Raw genomic sequence first — 20,564 nt, 5'->3', positions numbered from 1 at the left:
GCATCTTTCTGTATCTGTAATTGCACTATCCTCCGAAAAATAAAATGACTAATACTCTTCTGGAGGACTCGCCCATATGGGCAACCGGTGGCGAGTATAAATAAGCGCAAATACACACACACACACATCCCTCTTACTTGATGACAAAATTGTATTCTCACACAGTATGGCTTTTCTAACAAATAAACAAATTGTACCTAGGATATAAATAGATGGCTTTTGTTTCAATTTACTCATAATTAAGCACTAAAAATGCATTACTCTATTTTACCCATAGCTGTTATTGCTCTTACATGAAAATATAAGTTTTAGGGACAAATAATTTTAACACTTACCATATTAAATACTTTATATGGACTTGTCCATCTTAAAATTTGTCAAAGCCATTTCATTATTTTTAGGGTAAATTTTAAAATATGCAAAAAGTATTGTAACTGCATTAAAATATTTCACTACTGCATTAATAAATAGCAAAATTATTTCTAAAATACAAATTTTATATATAAATCTACTTTAGGAAACTAACATTTATAGAAAGTGTTTTGTTTTAATTTAACAACAAACAATATAGCTTAGGAATATTTCAGTATTCAAATTTTGTTGATATTTTTAAATGATTCAAGTAATATAAGAGCTGTCATTGATTCGGTGGAAAACGAAATTTAATTTAAGATGAAAATTTTTTAATGATACACAGATTTATTGATAATTACGTACTACTTGTCTCTTAATTCTTTTCCATAATTGTTTAAATGCTTTCCGTAAAAACATGGTCTTTTCATAAATGTGTCCTGTTTCAAACAAATGACCATTGCATGATTTTTGCTAACAATTTTTTGTTATCACTGCCATGAAATATGCTTCTGCATAATTATGTTTTGGTTGAGTTTTCATAATTTCTAGATATTCAATTATTAAATCAAAATTATGATATCGATTTTCTAAAATGTGTACTGATCAACAAAAAATTATCAACAATACACATCAATATCATTTCTATTGATGAAAGCTCTAAGTATTTTTTTTTTCAATTGTTTACTCAATTATTTATCATAAAAAAAAGATAAAACTTGCTTAAAAGATTTACATTCTTATTGTATTATATAAGGACAACTGTATTATAAAAATTTAACTGCAATTTCACTGTTTATAGCCCTGGAAAGAAACAGTTGCTAACATTGGTTTTTCTTTTATATTTTAATTTCTATAAAAACATGGCAGACAAAGACATGTAATCTGTTTCAATAATATATTGGTCAAAACCATAATTGCTAGTATGTTAAGTCTAATGTGGTGCATCTACAACTCCCATACATTTATACATATAGAATGGGGTCTATTATCAAAAATTAGAATGACTCAGTTCATTCTCTATGTAATGCATGTAAAACACTTTAATAAACAGAAAATCTGAATTTTCAAATACCCAAACCACATTATGTCACAGAAATTAATCTGAATTTTTATATAAAATCAAAGCTATAAAACCATGATAGTGATATGACGTATAATTTTTAAAGTTTAGTGGCAGGCAATAAGACAATTTGAATTCAATATATCAAAATTTTGAAAAGAAGAAGCAATGGAAACAAAATTATTTATAAAAATTAAAGTCTGTTCATGAGAGATAATTATAAAAGGATCTCACTGGGATATGTTGGACAAGAAAAGTTTAGGATTCTTAGCAGGTTCATCCAAAATCTCGACTACATCCAACAAAAATGTTCAGAAAAGTTCAAGATTCCTAGTGGTTTTATCCAAAATCTCAAAGTCTATGTCCCTGTGATGGTTGGATATTATTGAGATATTATGATATATAGATCTCTAAATGCCCCTTTTTATAACAAATTAGAAAATGACAACAGTAAAAAACATGGTTAATCTTCACTTCAGTGTTGTTATGTTTTTTCTGGTCCTCTGTAATGATTGATTCCAGCACTTTTAAGTGTTGAAAATCGAGTACAGCTTAAGTCGGTGCTAGGGGGCATGAGGGATGTTGCACTTTTCATTATTGCTCATGTACAGACTTAATCAAGTAAGTCTGCAGTTTTCATGTAATTTTGTTGTGATTAATGCTTACATTTACTTTGAAATTAAAAAAAATACACTGCTTTGGATTTACTGTAACTGTTTAAAATTAATTTTAAAATAGTCAGTTTTTAAACTTCCTTTCATATGTTTAATGTATTAAATGTGGTTCATAATCCACAAAGACCTATTTTAAACAAACCTTACAATTAATTTGATTGTAATAAACATTTTTCAATGACTATGCAATGCAGTAACTTCGATACTTGAAATTAAAGTTAGTGCAAAAACTATGGTAAGTGCACTTACATCACTTTTTGCGTTGAAAATCACAGTGCAAAAAGTCATGTAAGTGAAGAAGAATGTCTAATTTCTTTTTACCCATAAATGAATCATTGTAATGTTTAAAACCAATTTAATAATACTTATTAATGATATTTCAACATTATTGTCAGGAATTAAAAGGGTTTACTCAAAATGAACAAATCAGTTTTTTGTGTCTCCTGTAAAATTTCAAAAATGTCAGTTACAGTACTTTTTGCGCCAAGGTGACGTTATAGGTGAAATCTCTGGCTGCCAGCTGGCTAACGGTGAAATGAAAAAAGGAAATCCGGGGTTAAATTGAACTGATATGGACCTTTCCAGTTTTTCGTAGCGGAACATTTAGCCACCACTTTTCCATTCATTGCTAGGTCAACTGCTCACAAACAGTATCACAAACATAACCATGTTTTCTTTTGTGCAAACCAGGTCAACCTAAGTGACTATGTATTATCTATGTGTAGCGATTGGATAACAAGTTAGCCAATTAAAAAACTGTAAACACGGAAAGGTCCATTATGACAGATATATTTGTTTGTATCATATTGCTTGTAGTATCATAATATTCACTCATAAGTAGATATTCATGCGTCACAAAAATTATGCCAATTTCAAAAAGTGGACTTTTTGCGTGAGGAAATATTTATGAATGTATGATTTCTTGCATTTAATACAGATTTTGTGATATCATTGATAAAGCAGGTACATGTTAAGAATATGTCATTATTGTAATCGCTCTATTCAGTTGTTTAATACCTTTATTATTTATATAATTGTTTGAAATATACATTGTTAGTTTGATAAAGGACCTGTTCACAAATTTCTTTGTCATATTTTGAAACATTCTTTTGTACAGTGGAGCCTTACTAATATGAACCCTTCTAATCCGGAATCCTTTCTTATCCGAACGAAGTGTCCGGTCCCGATTTTTTTCGTTCTATTTTCAATACTAAAAAACCTTTAGGATCCGGTCCCTGACTAGTCCAAATTCCGGACGATTTTTTCAATGTTTGCCCTTAATTTACTCTAAAATTAACTTCTTGGATCCGAACAGATTTTGCTAAATCTCACATCTACATTCAAAATAACAAAAAAATCGCACATCTTGCAGGTGTAAACATACACCAAACTGACAAGAGTAATTTCGCTTGATTAATGGCTGAAAACCTTAATTTTAATATGCAAATTACACTTAGCTTGCCTTGATATCTATTATAATTGCTTAATTGATTGTTTTTAGTCACCTTCAATAAATATTTTGATATAATGTAATAGAAATATCTTTTTAATCCTTTGTAATGAATTTAATGACATGTGATTTAGTAACTTTACTCGACCGGAGCTGGCAAAGTGAAAGATTTAATACAAGTGACACTTACTGAAGTTATCTTGATAATACTGTATAGGAGGAGCTTACAAGCCATCTTGGCTTAAATGCTCAGAAGAAGGAGAAGGTAAAAGGTAAAGGTAATGAAAATTAATGGAAACTGTCAGTGAATTCGGATTATCACTGAATCGGATAAGAGTAAACAACAATTGACAAAATTAATGCTGGTACAAATAATTTAATCTCTCCCAGCCTTCTGTTTAACATTGTAGATTAACTTACCCTGGAGGATATAACATTTTTGCTTATTTATTTATTTTTTTTTAATTTATTTTTGTATTCACATGTATTTAAATGAACGATAAGAGATTTCAAAATTAAAATATCAATATTGCAATTTCAAATGCATTCCCATTTACTTTCCTTAAACTATTCTGCCAATTACATGAACAAACATGTAAAAAACCTTCTAATCTGGAAACCTTTCTAATAAATTTTTCTTCTGGTCCGGACGAGTTCGGATTAGACAGGTTCCACTGTATATGAATAAGCTATAATGTTATTAACACATATATTGTTTCATTACAATATGTGTGATTTGTTTAGACACAAGCAATGAGAAAGATAAACCTCTGTACCTGAACAGTCAAATTTTTTCATGTAAGCTGCATGAAAAGGTGTTTTCAAATGATAGAAGAAGTTTGCCTAAAAAGAAATAATTTTTGCATGATCAAAATTTTTCATCCCAAAAATTGCAAATATTTCCACATCGCAAAATTAACCACTATTATAGTAACATGCTGATATACATTTTTCTATTGAAGCGCGAAAATATGATAATATAAAGAAATTATTGGTGTAGAAATATTTGCGCTAAACAAGAATTCACGGATTAAATGTCACCGTGAAGATCTCAAAAATTTGGCCCCCGCGGTTATTTCTACACATATAGTATACTAATGATGTCCATTTTCTACAGCTTTGTTATAATAAAACATGTTGTTTGTAATTATATTTCTAATTTCTTTACTTTTAATTATACCCCCAAAAACAAAGTTTGGGGGGGGTATATAGGTGTCACCCGGTGGTCGGTCGGTCGGTTGGTTGGTCGGGCAGGCAGGCGGTCGGTCGGTCCAGACGTCCTTTGCATTTTCCTTGTCCGGAGCATAACTTGAAGACTAATGGTTAAAATTCAATATAACTACATACAATGGTCAAGCACATTGAGAGGAAGTGCAGTGTACAAGAACCATAACTCTATCTTGACTAATTACAGAGTTATTGCCCTTTGTTACTTTTCCTTGTCCGGGGCATAACTTGAAAACTACTGGTTAGAATTCAAAACAACTTCATACAATTGTCAAACACAATAAGGGGAAGTGCAGTGCACAAGAACCATAACTCTATCTAAAGTAATTACAGAGTTATTGCCCTTTGTTGCTTTTCCAATGCTTTTTTTTTGTCCGGACCATAACTTGAAGACTAATAGTTTGAATTCATTATAACTACATACAATGGTCAAGCACATTGAGAGGAAGCACAAGAACCATAACTCTATCTTGACTAATTACAGAGTTATTGCCCTTTGTTACTTTTCCTTGTCCGGGGCATAACTTGAAAACTACGGGTTAGAATTCAAAACAACTTCATACAATTGTCAAACACAATAAGGGGAAGTGCAGTGCACAAGAACCATAACTCTATCTAAAGTAATTACAGAGTTATTGCCCTTTGTTGCTTTTCCAATGCTTTTTTTGTCCTGACCATAACTTGAAGACTAATAGTTTGAATTCATTATAACTACATACAATGGTCAAGCACATTGAGAGGAAGTGCAGTGCATAAGAACCATAACTCTATCTTGACTAATTACAGAGTTATTGCCCTTTGTTACTTTTCCTTGTCCGGGGTATAATTTGAAAACAACTGGTTGGAATTCAAAACAACTTCATACAATTGTCAAACACAATAAGGGGAAGTGCAGTGCACAAGAACCATAACTCTATCTAAAGTAATTACAGAGTTATTGCCCTTTGTTACTTTTCCATTGATTTTTTTTGTCCGGACCATAACTTGAAGACTAATGTTTGGATTTCAATATAACTGCATACAATGGTCAAGCACATTGAGAGGAAGTGCAGTGCATAAGAACCATAACTCTTTCTTGACTAATAACAGAGTTATTGCCCTTTGTTACTTTTCCTTGTCCATGGCATAACTTGAAAACAACTGGTTGGAATTCAAAACAACTTCATACAATTGTCAAACACAATAAGGGGAAGTGCAGTGCACAAGAACCATAACTCTATCTAAAGTAATTACATAGTTATAGCCCTTTCTTGCTTTTTCATTGCCTTTTTTGTCCGGACCATAACTTGAAGACTAATGGTTGGAATTCAATATAACTTCATACAATGGTCAAGCACATTGAGAGAAAGTGCAGTGCACAAGAACCATAACTCCATCTTGACTAATTACAGGGTTTTTGCCCTTTGTTACTTTTCCTTGTCCAGAGCATGACTTGAAAACTACTGTTTGGAATTCAATACAACTTCATACAGTTGTCAATGACATCAAAAGGAAGTGCAGTGCACAAGAGCCATAACTTTATTTTGACAAAATACAGAGTTACTGCCCTTTGATACTTTTCCTTGTCAGGAGCATAACTTAAAACGTACTGGTTGGAATTCAAAACAACTTCATACAATGATCAAGCACAATAAGAGGAAGTGCAGCGCACAAGAACTATAACTCTATCTTCAGTATTTATAGAGTCATTGCCCTTTGTTCCTTTTCTTTATCTTTCTGGACTTATTACACAGTAATTCAATAAAACTTCATCAATGGCCAACCACATTGAAAGGAAATGCAACATATAAGAACCACAACTATCTTTAATTGCCCACAACCATAACTCTATATTTCAATTCTTTTACAAGGTATTCTGTTACTAGTAACATCCTCATTTCCGAAGCAGTCTTGTGGGGGTATTAATCACATTTAGTGATAGTTCTAGTTAAGTTAGGTCTCTGTCCAGCTGATTGTATTATATTTGGATATGACTCTTCTTTTTTTTCACACTATATCTTCTTGTAGCATGTTTCCAGATAAGTAAAATAAATCTTCAAAGAAAAATCAAATTTATGAAAGCTATACCTATAGTTTAAGAAATGTATAAATTTACAATCAAAGTAAAACTTTTACTTAAATATGCAAATTTAAAATATAATTTACTATTTTTTTATCACAAAGATTCAACTGACTGTCTTACTAACTACTCTGGAAGAAGGGAAATTTCTGTGTAATTTTTGTGGATAATAAGCTCCTTACACTACAAGAAATCGTTTAATTTGTACACTTGACAATGTTTAATTTTTAACACAATTTGGAAGTTTTGGTTAATATTAACGCTAATCTGGTGGCCTATTGCTTTTAACCTTGTATTAGTGTTAAAATGATACTTGAATACCCATGTTATGTGACTTGCATTACATTTAATGGAACTTATTTTGTTTGATTTTATGTTGCCTAAACACATAATGGTATTTAATACAGATGCTCCCTCATTACATCTGTTTAGAAAATTAGAACCTACAACCTACTTTTAGTCAGTTGATAGATTGAATATCATAATGGTACATTTTTATGTACGACATTTCCACAGAGTTCAAGTGCAAGCTATAGATGAGATTGATAAATTTGCTGCAGAATTATGCCATTTTCATTTTATTTCTGAATTGTGAATGGCATTGATAAAGATAAACAAATGTTTCTATGTTATTGAAAATTAGAATGCATTTTGGTTAAAGCTAACCTTTTTACAGTTTCTAAATAATGATTGCTTGTTTTTTCTTCAAAATTACATGCTTAAATTTTTTCTTTTGTTGCATGAGCATTGAAGATAATTTGAATGGTTATCTTAAGAACATTGAAACCAAATACTTTATATATTAATTATATCATTGTGATTAGCCTTTTTACATACATTTCATACATAATTTAATGTTTCCTATTATATATACATGAGTACATTATGAATATATGATTGTGACATATCAGTTAACAAGAATGTACCAATGTACATGATTATTTTTACATCAGGTAAGTAACAAGAAGATAAAGATTGCCGATAGTTGGCCAGAAAAATTAAAAACATACACAGTGGGTGCTGATTGTGATACTGCTGATAACCTGTACCAGGCCATAGATAGACAACTTCCTGACTACTACGAGGTGAATAATATGATTTGTATCTTAACCTATAACATATTGATTGGTTGTAACTAGTCGGTTATTATTATTTTTTTCCATAACTGAACACTTCCATGTACCCATTTATTGCAAGTTTCTATAACAAAATTGCCAATAAAGTGAGTCAAGGGCTAGAAAGAGGGGCATATGTGTCGTTTGACATTTCTTGTTTCAATTTTTCATGCAACTTCATATCTCATATATATTCTTGAAACCTGCATGATTTATGAATCATGATTTGAAGCAACTGTGCAAACTGATAATTCTGTTATGGATTTTGAATAAAATCTTTAAAAGCATGATTTTTCTTAATTAACAATTCATTATCAATTCAGGGATTTCATGATAAAAAATTCAAATGTTGATTACTTTACTGTCTAGAGCTCAGACAGACTAAACAGTTTGCTCTGACTCAAATCTGATGGTTAATGCATTGCATTTTTTCCCATGTTGCTTAGTTTTACTTATTTATTTTCAGATATGGGAAACTACTATTCATAAAAGTGCTAGGAGTGGTACCTATGGTGGTATAATCATGGGTATTATATCTGGGGGAAAAGATGGTATATTAATATGAGTCGCGTCACGACAAAACTAACATAGTGCTTTTGCGACCAGCATGGATGCAGACCAGCCTGCACATCTGCGCAGTCTGATCAGGATCCATGCTGTTCACTATCAGTTTCTCTACTTGTAATAGGGTTGGTAAGCGAACAGCATTGACCCTGATAAGACTGCGCGGATGCGCAGTCTGGTCTGGATCCATGCTGGTCGCAAACACACTATATTGGTTTTGTCGTGACACGGCTCAATTATGTTTTATTTATTAAATCCTTTCTATATGAATTTCTTGTGGAGTTGGGGGGAGGAATTTCTTCTAAGTAAACATATACTTTCAAACATTAACAGTTTAAGTGATTACACTACTGTGGATGCAAACTGACTATATATATATATATCTATGGAAATTTGTAAGACATGTGCCTGCATAGCTCAATAGGGAGAAGGAGAACATTGTTATTGTAATCCAGGGGTCCCTTTGTGATCCTAGAAATTTCCCTGTGACAATTGATTTTGAGGAAATGTCTGATTGCCAATTATTTTTCATCAATAAATCAGAAATCATGTGGATAAGAAGTCAGAGAAATTTGTAATTACTGGTTCGTTTTCCAGGAAAGCCTATTAGGTGGACTGACCATGGAGGTATGACTAAAAAAATGTGTTGAATAGGCATAATAACCAAGCAAACAAAAAATTGGAACTGTGTTATTGTTTCTATTTTTAGAATGGACAACAGAGAATTACAGTGATGTGGCCTTGTTGCTGTCTCAGTGTAATAACGTATATAGTGCAGAGGTTCCTAAAGCCATGAAGGTTAGCATGTCATACAACTACAAATGTATACAATATATGTTAAATGATAAGTACAAATGATGTACCTTTATAATCTTACCTTCTTCCTTGATTTAGAACGCTTGTATCGTAGATTGTGTAGATGTTCCTAAAACAATGTATGTACCAAAGTTTTCAGACATCTATTGTTTTAGATAAGACATCTATAGCTTTGAGTCAGACATCTCTGGTTTTCAGTCAGACATCTGTAGTTTTCAACTTTCTATGGTTTTCTGTCAGTAAGAATAGAAAACTTGCAATTGTTCCATTCAAAGCAGCTATTACAATTAATGTATTATTTAAAGTACTTGTTATTGTTGTGTAGTAAAAAGTTCATTAAGAAATTATGCTGAATTTGACTGAAAATTACAGGAGATTGCAAGAATGATGATTAAATTGGGCAAAGAGAAAGAATTTCTGGAGAAGTCTGATGATGAGTCTGTACTCTATCTGTCGAGTAATGAATGTCCTACAGAGATACAATGTCTATACAAGGATTTTATGGCAAGACATGGACATAGGTGTATCAGGGAAGCAGAATTTACTGAGAAATCATGGAGAGTAGAGCCACAGAAATTGACAAAAGTGATAAAGGTATAGTAATTACAAGATACACACCTTAACTTTGTCACAGGGGGAGAGATGCTCTAGTGGTTAAGGTGTCTGCCTCATAAGCCTTATTCATCCTGGTCAAATCCAATATTCCTCATATGAAACCAGTATGTTTAAGTATAAGGACTAGTGAGTGATCTAGATAAGCTACAATGTTTCATTAGCCGTGTTTAAACCCTTACTTTGCTGGTTGTAACTAAATTAAAGCCATGCCATCAGTGCTGGCATGATCATTGATAGCACTGTTTGCTATTCAGTCAGTATATGAGCCGCGCCATGACTGTTCGCTTACAAACCCTATTACAAGTAGAGAAACTGATAGCGAAAGCATGGATCCTGATCAGATTGCGCGAATGCGCAGGCTGGTCTGCATCCATGCTGGTCGCAAACGCACTATGTTGGTTTTGTCGTGACGCGGCACATTTGTTAAAACTGTTCCCTAAAATGACGAATGCTTTTGTTCAAATTGATTGACAATTCGATGTAAGATATTTAACGTGGTAAGGGTTAAATGAATAATGTTTAAACTATTTAACATTAACTCTGTCATGTGAGTTCATATTAATGAAACTCTCCTAAATGAACAAACTTCAAAAAATTTCCAATTTTGAATTAATGCAATAGGAAATGAACTTGCCTGAAGTTTATATTATGACTGTTTGCTCAGTTCACATAAACTTGTAAATAAAATTTTACAGTCAATATTGAAGTCCCATGCATATGAAGAAACAAAGACGGATCTACCAACATTAGAGGAGGCAATCTCTCAGTTAAAATCACCTGTGTCTGCATTTGGAAAGTTTCTACTGCGGAAATGGTTAGTGAAAAAAGCCAGGGATGCTGTCGGCCAGAGGGAGTTTGGCAAGGTATATTCTTTTATAAGACAAATGTAATAATTATCATATGCTGTGATCATCTCTAGAATCTGACACTCAAATGCTGAAATCATCTGTAAAATGCTATAATAAAGTAAAATGATTATGTCAAAGTTTTGTATTTTCTTTCCAAAGACCATTCGTTTTTTTTACACAAAGATTACTGTTTCTGTTTGTTTTTTGAGACCAATATTTATAGACATGTTTTACTGTATAGCCTGATAGCTTGTTCCGTAAGTTATATTATTTTATATTCCAGTCTGTTGCAGTAGAAGTGAGTGACAGATTCAAACAGGCCTACCAGAGACTAGCAGATCTGTTGTTTCTTGAGGTATGTTATATCACAAGGTCTGTTTTTCTCAATTTGCTTATGTTTAACATTTAACAATGATTTTGGGGCCTCTGTCACCAAGTGGTTATGGTGACTGACTTCATATTACTTGCCCCATCACTGCTATGGGGTAGAATTCTGTCAGGAGTTTTGGATTCTATCTTATTAAGAAGATATCAAGCTAGCTTAAGTAATGTCAGTTTTACTTAGATGCCCATTTGTCACTGAAATAATGCACAGAAGAGTATCTGACATCTTCCCATTCCAGAAAAGTTGGAAAGTTTCAATATCACCTTAACAGAGTTGATGTGACTTAAAATACAACAACAATGAATATAACATATCTTATATCAAGACAGCAAGACTATCGAGGGCTCTCTAGTATTCTACAAAATGCAGGACAGCTTTCTGATGCATTGACATTTTCCTGTTAACAAGCTGTTATGTTTGTAATATAATGTGTATTTTTACTACATGTTTTTTACACTTGTAGGACACATTAACCTGATAAGAGCTCATTAAAACAAGTGTTTAATATCTTTGTAAAATATTGTTGAGGTTTCTTTTTTTTTTGGGGGGGGGGGGGGTGTTTGTTGGGGTTTTTTTTTGTTGTTTTTTTTTTAGCTCACCTGTCACAAAGTGACATGGTGAGCTTTTGTGATCGCTTTTCGTCCGGCTTCCGTCCGTAAACTTTTACTTTAAACGACATCTCCTCATAAACCACTTTGCCAATTTCATCCAAACTTCACAGGAATGTTCCTTTGGTGGTCACCTTAAAAAAGTGTTCAAAGAATTAAATTCCATGCAGAACTCTGGTTGCCATGGCAACCGAAAGAAAAAACTTAAAAAATCTTCTTTTAAAGAACCCAAAGAGCTAGAGCTTAGATATTTATCATGAAACATCTTCTAATGGCTGTCTACCAAGTTTGTTCAAATAAAAGTCCCTGGTTTAAAATTGGCATTGGCCCAGGGGCCTATATACAGGTGAGCGATTTCAGGGCCTTCATGGCCCTCTTGTTTTGCAAAATGCAAGATAATGATATATGTATTTTTAAATATGTATGTAAAGTCATGACTAATTTTATTTTGTAGGGTAAACTACCAGAAAGGGAGCTCTTGTATTATTTAACACATTATGAGATTGGTCACCTTGTTAAAGCACATTCTACACTCCTTGTCACTAAGTAAGTTCTTTTATTAAAAAAAAAAGACAAACAAAAAAACGCCATATGATGAGTGCATGTTCTTAATTTTTAAGTATTTATTGTTGTAAAATGACTAATTTACATCATAATTTTAGCAAATTTTGGTGTGATGAGACTTTGATACTGATTTACATTTGAGTCAATTACACCATTGTACACTCATTAATAGATTCATGCATTAAATATTACATACATGATTGTTTATATTAGTGCTGTTGTAAATGAAGTTTGGATACAATTAGAATAATGAATAACCATAAATTGAAATAATTATTATAAAACAAGGAAATAAGAATTGTAAATGATATTGTATGAACACATTGGAGACTGATAAATAAATGAATGTATATGATCACAGTGTTGTCCCAATCAACTACTGTTCGTTATATCATGCTAGGTTTCCAGTGTGAGGCTGTAATAATAATTGTCTGTTTCATGGTTTTATACTCATTAATATCATTTTTACTCTTGTCAACAAAAATCAGTTTCAGGTGATATAAACTATTTGAAATACCAATATTTCCATAGAAAAGTATTTTTAACCCTAAAATGGTGAAGTGCTCTGTATATGTATATAAGTAATAGCTTTTGTAAAAGTTCATGTATTGTTTTTTTTTGTGATTGTGTGTGTGTTGTTGTTTTTTCTTTTACAAAAGTGTGTTTTTATGTTATAGGGCTGTAAGAAGAAGAAAAATAGCTCCAATTCAAGCAGATTTAGAATTTTCTTTTGTGAGCATTGGAAAACCTCTACCAGTAAGTTGATTTTACCCACCAGGGGTCCCTGTCAGTGGCTGTCATACTTTGGTTAAGTTTTTTCTGTGCAAGTTGATATCTCCAAAACTACTGAAGGCAATTTGTTGAAACTTCACATATTTATTTGAGAGCATAACTCTAATATGGATTTGGACAGAATTATGGCCCTTTCTGAACTTAGAAAATTCTACATTATCCAGGCTCTTGTTTTATTATCAAGCACTGAGAATAGTTGAGCTATCCTACTGATTTCTCTTGTTTATTTCATTATAAAGGTGTTTTTTGGTACATGTCCTTACCAATTTATTATCTTGATTTTTTTGTTTCAGATATTGAAGAAGCAGGCTGAAGAAAACAGAAGAACCACTTTTACACTAACAGGTAAGAATTGTGTGCACTATCAGCAATGATAACCAATACCGCTGTTGTTAAGTTAGGCAACCCATTGAATTGAGAACACTTGTGAGTTTTATTCCTAAACTTGCTGTAGTTGTATAATGGACTTGGCTTGTTTTGAATTTGGAACATTTAATTCAAAATTTAAGACATTTCAATATCAAAATAGAGAAATTTAGAAACCAACATATGGAGTGTGCTTGGGGGACTGCACAGATGTGCAGGCTCAGGCCTGGATCTATTCTGGTGGCAAAGGCTAATCTCTTTTTGTTCCAGCAGATAAGGGATTTCAGTATCATGGGGAAAAACAGACTATTCTTTGCATGATTTTGTTAGTCATGGCAATAGAAAATATTGTAGGCGGTCTGTGGCAGAGTGGTTAAATCACTGTCTAAGAACCACTGCTCCTGACTGCTGTAGGTTTGAATCCCAGCAGGTACTTCATTTCTTTCATGTCAGCTAGATATCCAATAAGTTTATTGGAGGTTGGTGATTTTACTCAAGTTACAGTTTGTGCTTCAAAATCCTAAATAAAGGATTGCATTTGTGTTTTCTATCCACAAGTAAAAACTGCATAACTGTTAAAATGTTTTGATTTCAGGTATGCCAGTAAGTGTTGGAGAGGTCAAAGGTCAAGCTAGAGTTGTGAAGTCGTTAGATGATGCTGCACAGATTATGGTAAACACAGATTTAAACATGTTTATTTAGACCTTATAACGCTGCAACTATATTGGATGCCTTTATCACTTGTATAATTATAGTCATGCAATCATGCAAGCATAAATTTAATTTTGTCTTACATGACTGTTAAGATAGGGTAGGTTGATGGAGGGGGATATAAATTTGGTTGTGTTTGTCCATCATGCTATATTGCCAAGCCTCAACATTAACTTTATTGGTCAGCAGACCACTTGATTTGAGATTTAGATGGTCTTCTGGAAGTCAGTTGGTCCTATATTTTTCAAATTCTTTAACTTAATTTATTTTTTTTTAACTGTCAGAATTAGAAAAATAACACTTAACCCTTTCCCTCATGAGCATATTGTGAAAAATGGCCGTTTTCACTGAAAAGCCTACTGTTACAAGTTCAGACTGCTATGAAACTATGAAAAATGCTTCAATACTAATAAAACTTGGCAAAATTGTTGACTGGACCATTGCCTTCGAAACGACATGCTCAGTCTTAAATTTCCTGTTACCATGGCAATGTGGAGACATCTCAAAATTGCCAAAAATCACTGTTTTGCCTTGATTTTTTCCATCAAAATTTATTTCAAAGTGCTGCAACTTCTCAAGGGATTGAGATAGAGTCAAAGGCTTTCTAGCGTTGGTTACACGTTACCCTAGGATCGACCTGGGGTCATTTTTAGCCTCATTTTTAGCCTCTCACAAGTCCAAAATTTTCTTGGCAATGAGGGGGACTGCCGCCCCCCTTCAAACCCCCCAAACAGAAGAGTACACATCCCCCTTCTGGCAGCCCCCTGATGTATCTTTTGGATTGGGGCGGCGCCGAAAATGTCTTCATTTTTTTTTAGCAACATTTCTAAAACAAAAACATGAGTTTAGGGCCAAAATAGGACATTTTTTCACTATTTGAGGCCTAAAAGGGGGGGGGGGGGGGTCGAAAGTGCGTTGTTTCGTGTATATATGAGGTTTAGGGTTAACATTGGTGACACCGATGTATTATTAACAACTGATATATTTTTTCATTTGAGAGCAAATCTGTAGGAGTTTTATTGAAAAGTTAATAAGTTTCTCTATCAAATAAAAAATACATAAAAGAGTTTATCTTTAAGTAAAATTTTATTTTGAAGTGAATCTCTGTCATGTTTAGTCATGAAACCATTTTGTGTCCACCTTATTTTCTTACTGTTATTTGAATATTCTACTCCTGTCCCAACTAATGCTCGATACAGTTTGATACAGGTTAGATTTTAGTAAAAGCTTACAATTGACTGTTTATTGCAGAAAGGAGATATACTGATAGTGTGTTACACTGATGTAGGCTGGTCACCATACTTCCCATTGATCTCTGGACTGGTTACTGAAATGGGTGGACTGGTTTCCCATGGTAAGTTGAATTTAATCTTTGGACTGGTTACAAAAATCTGGTTTTTCTGTGGTAAGTTAAAATCTTATATGTAGACTAGTTACAGGAATCAGGTTTTTCCCATAACAAAATGAAACTGCATCACTAAACAGGTAAGAAGAGTGGATAGACTGTTTTTGAATGTGAAGTTTGAATTCTATCTATTTATGTGTTGCTTTATTTTGATATAGGCTGTAATTTTTTTTTCTTATGTTTTTTGCTTATTTTATTTACATAATTTCAAATCTTTTTGTAGGAATAAAGGTAACCTTAAAAAAAAATATTGAGGAAAGCAGCTTGTTCATTTTCATGTTAAGAGCTATGTGTATAAAGTTTAAGCTTTGTTGCTGAAACTATAGCAGAGGGCTAAAGTAATACAAATCAGCATGCCTTCAGGTATCTTCATATTTTGGAGCCAGGTCTTAGAATTTTCTTTTAATATCAATTATGAGAAATTTTGCATCACATGTTGACCCCTTTATACTATGCATATTATATCATATATATTAACTGTACTCATGTTGTAATGTATATGTTTTGATTGAATCAAGTTTTCTTTTTACATAACTAATATTTTCACCTTTAACAAATTAAACAGACATTACATCATTTGTTATTCCATAAACATCAGTTATTTTCTTTTTGAAAGTGTTTTTATTGTACAGATTGTCTAAGTAATAAAGCATTTATAAAATTTTGATATTTTTCAGGAGTTATACCGAAACTTTACTTCATCTGCAATATTTTTTTTTTTTCAGTTAGAGTATTAGTTAGTTTATTTATAAACAAAAGATCATTTCTATTTGTAAAGGAGCTGTTGTTGCTAGGGAGTACGGACTGCCATGTGTTGTTAACGTATCTGATGCTACCACTAGATTTAGATCAGGAGATTTTATACATCTTGATGGTACCAATGGTTGTGTTCATAGACTTGAAGATACAATTACCACAGAAGATAAAACTAACACGGAAGGTACAACATAAAATGAAAGATTTAACTACTAAAGAAGATAAAACCAACATCGAAGGTACAACATAACATAGAAGATACAATTACCACAGAGGATAAAACTAACAGGGAAGGTACAACATAACATGAAAGATATAACTACGAAGATAAAACCAACATCGAAGGTACAACATAACATAGAAGATACAATTACCACAGAGGATAAAACTAACACGGAAGGTACAACATAACATGAAAGATATAACTACGAAGATAAAACCAACATCGAAGGTACAACATAACAGAGAAGATAAAACTACCACAGAAGATAAAACCAACAGGGAAGATACTGCATGGGAGATATAACTATAATTTGAGATAGCCTAGCCATAAAACCTTTACATATTTTATACAAACAAATTTTATTTACATTAATTATATGATTGAGCTTCGCTTATTAAATTTTTAGAATTGATTGTATAGGTGTATTCAGTCAATGTGCTAATTTCTATGGGGGGGGGGGAATAATTTACATTTGTTTAATATCTTTTATGCATAATTTACATGTTTATAAAACAATGAATAAACAGAAAATATTTTAAGCGGGTACTATATATTGAGTATTGAAATGTTTTATCATTTTTTGTTTTACATTTATTTAATCTATTGTATTTCTGTGCTTCTATAAAGCATGTATTGTTTTTAAATTTTGTTTTAGATACATGTTAACCTCATTAAATAAATTCCTGTGATTATAATGGAAATGTCTCTTAGATTTTTTTTCAAGATAAGTTACTTTTAGTATATGGAAACCAACTTGATTAATTGACAGCAGCTGTATTTATTAAAGATCATAATGATTCAATGAAAAGCATCATTATAGACATGCATAATTTGTTTTAGATTAGGGTTACTTGTTTTAAGAGATTTTATACTTGTTTTAAGATGGTTTATACTTGTTTTAAGAGGGTTTATACTTGTTTAAAGAGGGTTTATACTTGTTTAAAGAGGGTTAATATACTCGTTTTAAGAGGATAACTTGTTTTAAGAGGGTTTATGCTCGTTTTAAGAGGGTTTATACTTGTTTTAAGAGGGTTTATACTTGTTTTAAGAGGGTTTATACTTGTTTTAAGAAGGGAACTTGTCTAAAGAGGGTTACTTGTTTTAAAACAAGGCTAATTTATTTAAACAGGTAACTTGTTTTAAGAGGGATACTTGTTTTAAAACAAGGCTAATTTGTTTAAGAGGTAACATTACCTCTTTATTTAGGTTGTTTTATTATTTTTATTTTTTACTCTTCCTGTATTTGACAAAATTTTATAAAATATAGATTTATTACATATGCTTATTTTTTTAATGGACATTATGCAATATTTTTTTTATGTTTAGTGAAGTTAGCTTTCCTAACTACATGTACATGAAATCAGGCTCACTAGCAATCCTTATTTGTCCCTAATTTTTTTTGTACATTTTTAGAATGTGTTAATAGTATTCCTATTTTTTTTCATTACAGTAAAGGTATCTGGCATAAAAAAAATGGAAAAATGTGTCTTCCTTACTTGCTCATTACTTTAGAATTGTTTGTGCTTTTTTTTGAGCAGATGAACATTCAGAAGACATCTACCAGGTATTGCCTTTTATTCAACAAAATTGTATGAAGTGTTAAAATGGTTAGTTTAAACATTGGAGATTTTTTCTCATGATTTTATATTATGCAGCTGATCAGTACACCCAGCAAGACCTTCAAACATTTTTACTTAAATTTCCTACTTTTCACAGGTTTATTTTTGCTTGTCACATTTAATTGATCTTTACAGTCTATTTCACTGGCAAGGCATTTTCTTTATACAGTTTTCAGGGTTTTTATTTCTCCAGGATTTAAATGAAAATTATGTGATATGTTTAACACATTTTATATTATTGTTCAGATATTTCATGTATTGTAGAAACATTGTCTCATCCATTTACCTTGCTGTTTTCATTTTTTCGTGTGCTTAATTTCAGCATGAGAAGTGATTTTTATGAAAACTAGGAAGGTTATTCACTTCAAACATGATATACATGTTCACAATCAAAATATGTCGCCATTTTAGAATGGCAGATTATCCTAAAATTCATTTTTGCATTTTAAGTTTTAATATGGCTTATTATTTAGATTTCTTATTATTTAGATAAGATTATTTAGTTTTATTTTCTTTGAAGGATATTTTTATATGCTGGTTTGAAAAGTGGGTTGTATTATAGTTTCCCCCTGGCGGGTGGACAAGCAGTAGGGTGGGCGGCATCCAATTTTTGGCACAAATGTTTACCATTGTGAGGCTTATTGCGTAATAATGCAGGTCCCTGCTACCAAAGCCAAGGTCAAATAGAGAGGTCAAAGTATGTGCATGGGGACTATTTAGTCATCATTTATTGATGGATTGTAACACCAATGAGAACTGTCATGACTACAAGCATGACACATGTAATTTAGGTCAATATTTGCAAGGTCAAGGTCACTAGAGATGAAAAATTATCCAGTTATTTTCCTGAAATAGCCCAGAGCATGTCCCATAATGCCCACATCTCTGTCAAAAGCTTTTGTGACAGGCGTATTTTGCAATAATGTTGCCCTTGTTTAGAACTTATACTTTTTATATAGTCAGATATTATCATTCAGATATTATTATGCCTTAATTTTTTATTCTGTGATCATAATGTGGATTAAATGTGATAAATAATGAAGTTAAAATGACTGATTTTGTAGATTATATTTGTACAATGGCTGCATATGTTGACCATACCATTACTTTTAGTAGTTTTGTAGGTTGCTGATCCTTTTATAACAGAGTAGTTGTTGAATTTTTTTAAAACTATATATGACTGTGTGTTGTTTTTTTTTTTCATTATATTACAGTTTTGTTGCAATTTTTTTTTAACCTCAGGATAGTCAACTTACAATTGCCATAATACTGGTAATGTTTGTGTTGTATTTTATGTTAAATAGTTGTGGTATTAGCTTCCCTTACTTTATTGGGACTTCTTTTATGTTTACTTATGATAATTTGATTATATATTTATCAAAGTTAATTGTAAGTGATTTACTTGTGCTTTTTTATATTTAGATATTATTATTCTTGTGCCATCATCTGATACCCGTGTTTGATTACCATGTTATCAAGCAGTGGGTAAATAAATTTATTTGTGTCGATATACAGCAACAGGTGCATAAAATATCAACCAACATTATTGTGTTTAACAAAATTTATATTCTTCAATGACGAAGGTAAAAACTATCAGTAACAGTAAGTTTTTATGCTTTTTTGCTGGAAATCGTTTACATTTTTGATATTGAAATTTTGACAGCTGACTTTAATTGGTTGCCGCAATTTTGTCTGTAATGCGGAACATTCTATAGAATGACTTTTTGCTTAGTTTTAATCGCCTCATATTTCATGAGGCAACCAATGAAATAGCCGTCTTTGACACACTTCTAATCAACTAGATATCAGCCAAAAATCCTACAGCTGATAAATGTCAATGGTTAGGCCGTGGGTATCAGACAATGTTCTTGTGTATGCATATGAAATAAGTTAAAATATTGTAACCTTATATTGACATATCTGGTATAAAACAAAATAAATATTTAAATTCTTATAGTTTGTCTCTTTATCTGCATTATGTCTGAATATTTGGACCCATATATTTATTACCATTATGTACAGTGAAACATCAGAGGAAAGAACATGGAATGTGTACCACTGCTTATCAGTTTTCTAGCAACCTATTGCCAATTTCTGATAAGAAATCATTGCAGTATATGATGACAGATTGCCAATTTCGTCTAAAAAATCACTGAAACTAATATTGGCAAATTGCCAATTTCACCACAGAAATCAATGGTGGCAGATTATCAATTTCTTCATTGAAGGCTAATTGCTTGCTAACTTCTTGAAAGCTGTCGTTGATGATGGCAGTTTGCAAATATCTCCTTAGGAATCAATGATGGCTTGCCAATTTCTCAAATATTATTGATGGCATATTGGCAATTTATAC

General features: G+C 31.9%; 1 protein-coding gene across 5 annotated transcripts in view; it reads left to right on the top strand.

The window, feature by feature from the left end:
• LOC132754558 (putative phosphoenolpyruvate synthase) overlaps positions 1–20,165 on the top strand; it is a 51,258-nt gene extending 31,093 nt beyond the window's left edge. For 4 of the 5 annotated variants that reach the window (XM_060745200.1, XM_060745203.1, XM_060745202.1 and 1 more), the window contains 13 exons: positions 7,778–7,909; positions 8,406–8,490; positions 9,213–9,301; positions 9,692–9,913; positions 10,630–10,797; positions 11,066–11,137; positions 12,230–12,321; positions 13,017–13,095; positions 13,425–13,476; positions 14,093–14,169; positions 15,460–15,562; positions 16,392–16,553; positions 16,664–20,165. In XM_060745200.1, coding sequence (XP_060601183.1) covers positions 7,778–7,909; positions 8,406–8,490; positions 9,213–9,301; positions 9,692–9,913; positions 10,630–10,797; positions 11,066–11,137; positions 12,230–12,321; positions 13,017–13,095; positions 13,425–13,476; positions 14,093–14,169; positions 15,460–15,562; positions 16,392–16,553; positions 16,664–16,674 — 1,344 coding nt within the window. In that variant the 3' untranslated portion in view covers positions 16,675–20,165. The remainder of the gene's footprint in view (positions 1–7,777; positions 7,910–8,405; positions 8,491–9,212; positions 9,302–9,691; positions 9,914–10,629; positions 10,798–11,065; positions 11,138–12,229; positions 12,322–13,016; positions 13,096–13,424; positions 13,477–14,092; positions 14,170–15,459; positions 15,563–16,391; positions 16,554–16,663) is intronic. The other variant, XM_060745201.1, reaches the window with a different exon arrangement.
• Positions 20,166–20,564: the final 399 nt, after the last annotated feature.

This window comes from Ruditapes philippinarum, unplaced genomic scaffold, assembly GCF_026571515.1.
Source record: "Ruditapes philippinarum isolate M1 unplaced genomic scaffold, ASM2657151v2 ctg1048_1_1_1_1, whole genome shotgun sequence".
In the NCBI taxonomy this organism is placed as follows: Eukaryota; Metazoa; Mollusca; class Bivalvia; order Venerida; family Veneridae; genus Ruditapes; species Ruditapes philippinarum.
The sequence above is the reverse complement of the archived record's forward strand: the minus strand, read 5'-3'. Positions and strand labels throughout refer to the sequence as shown.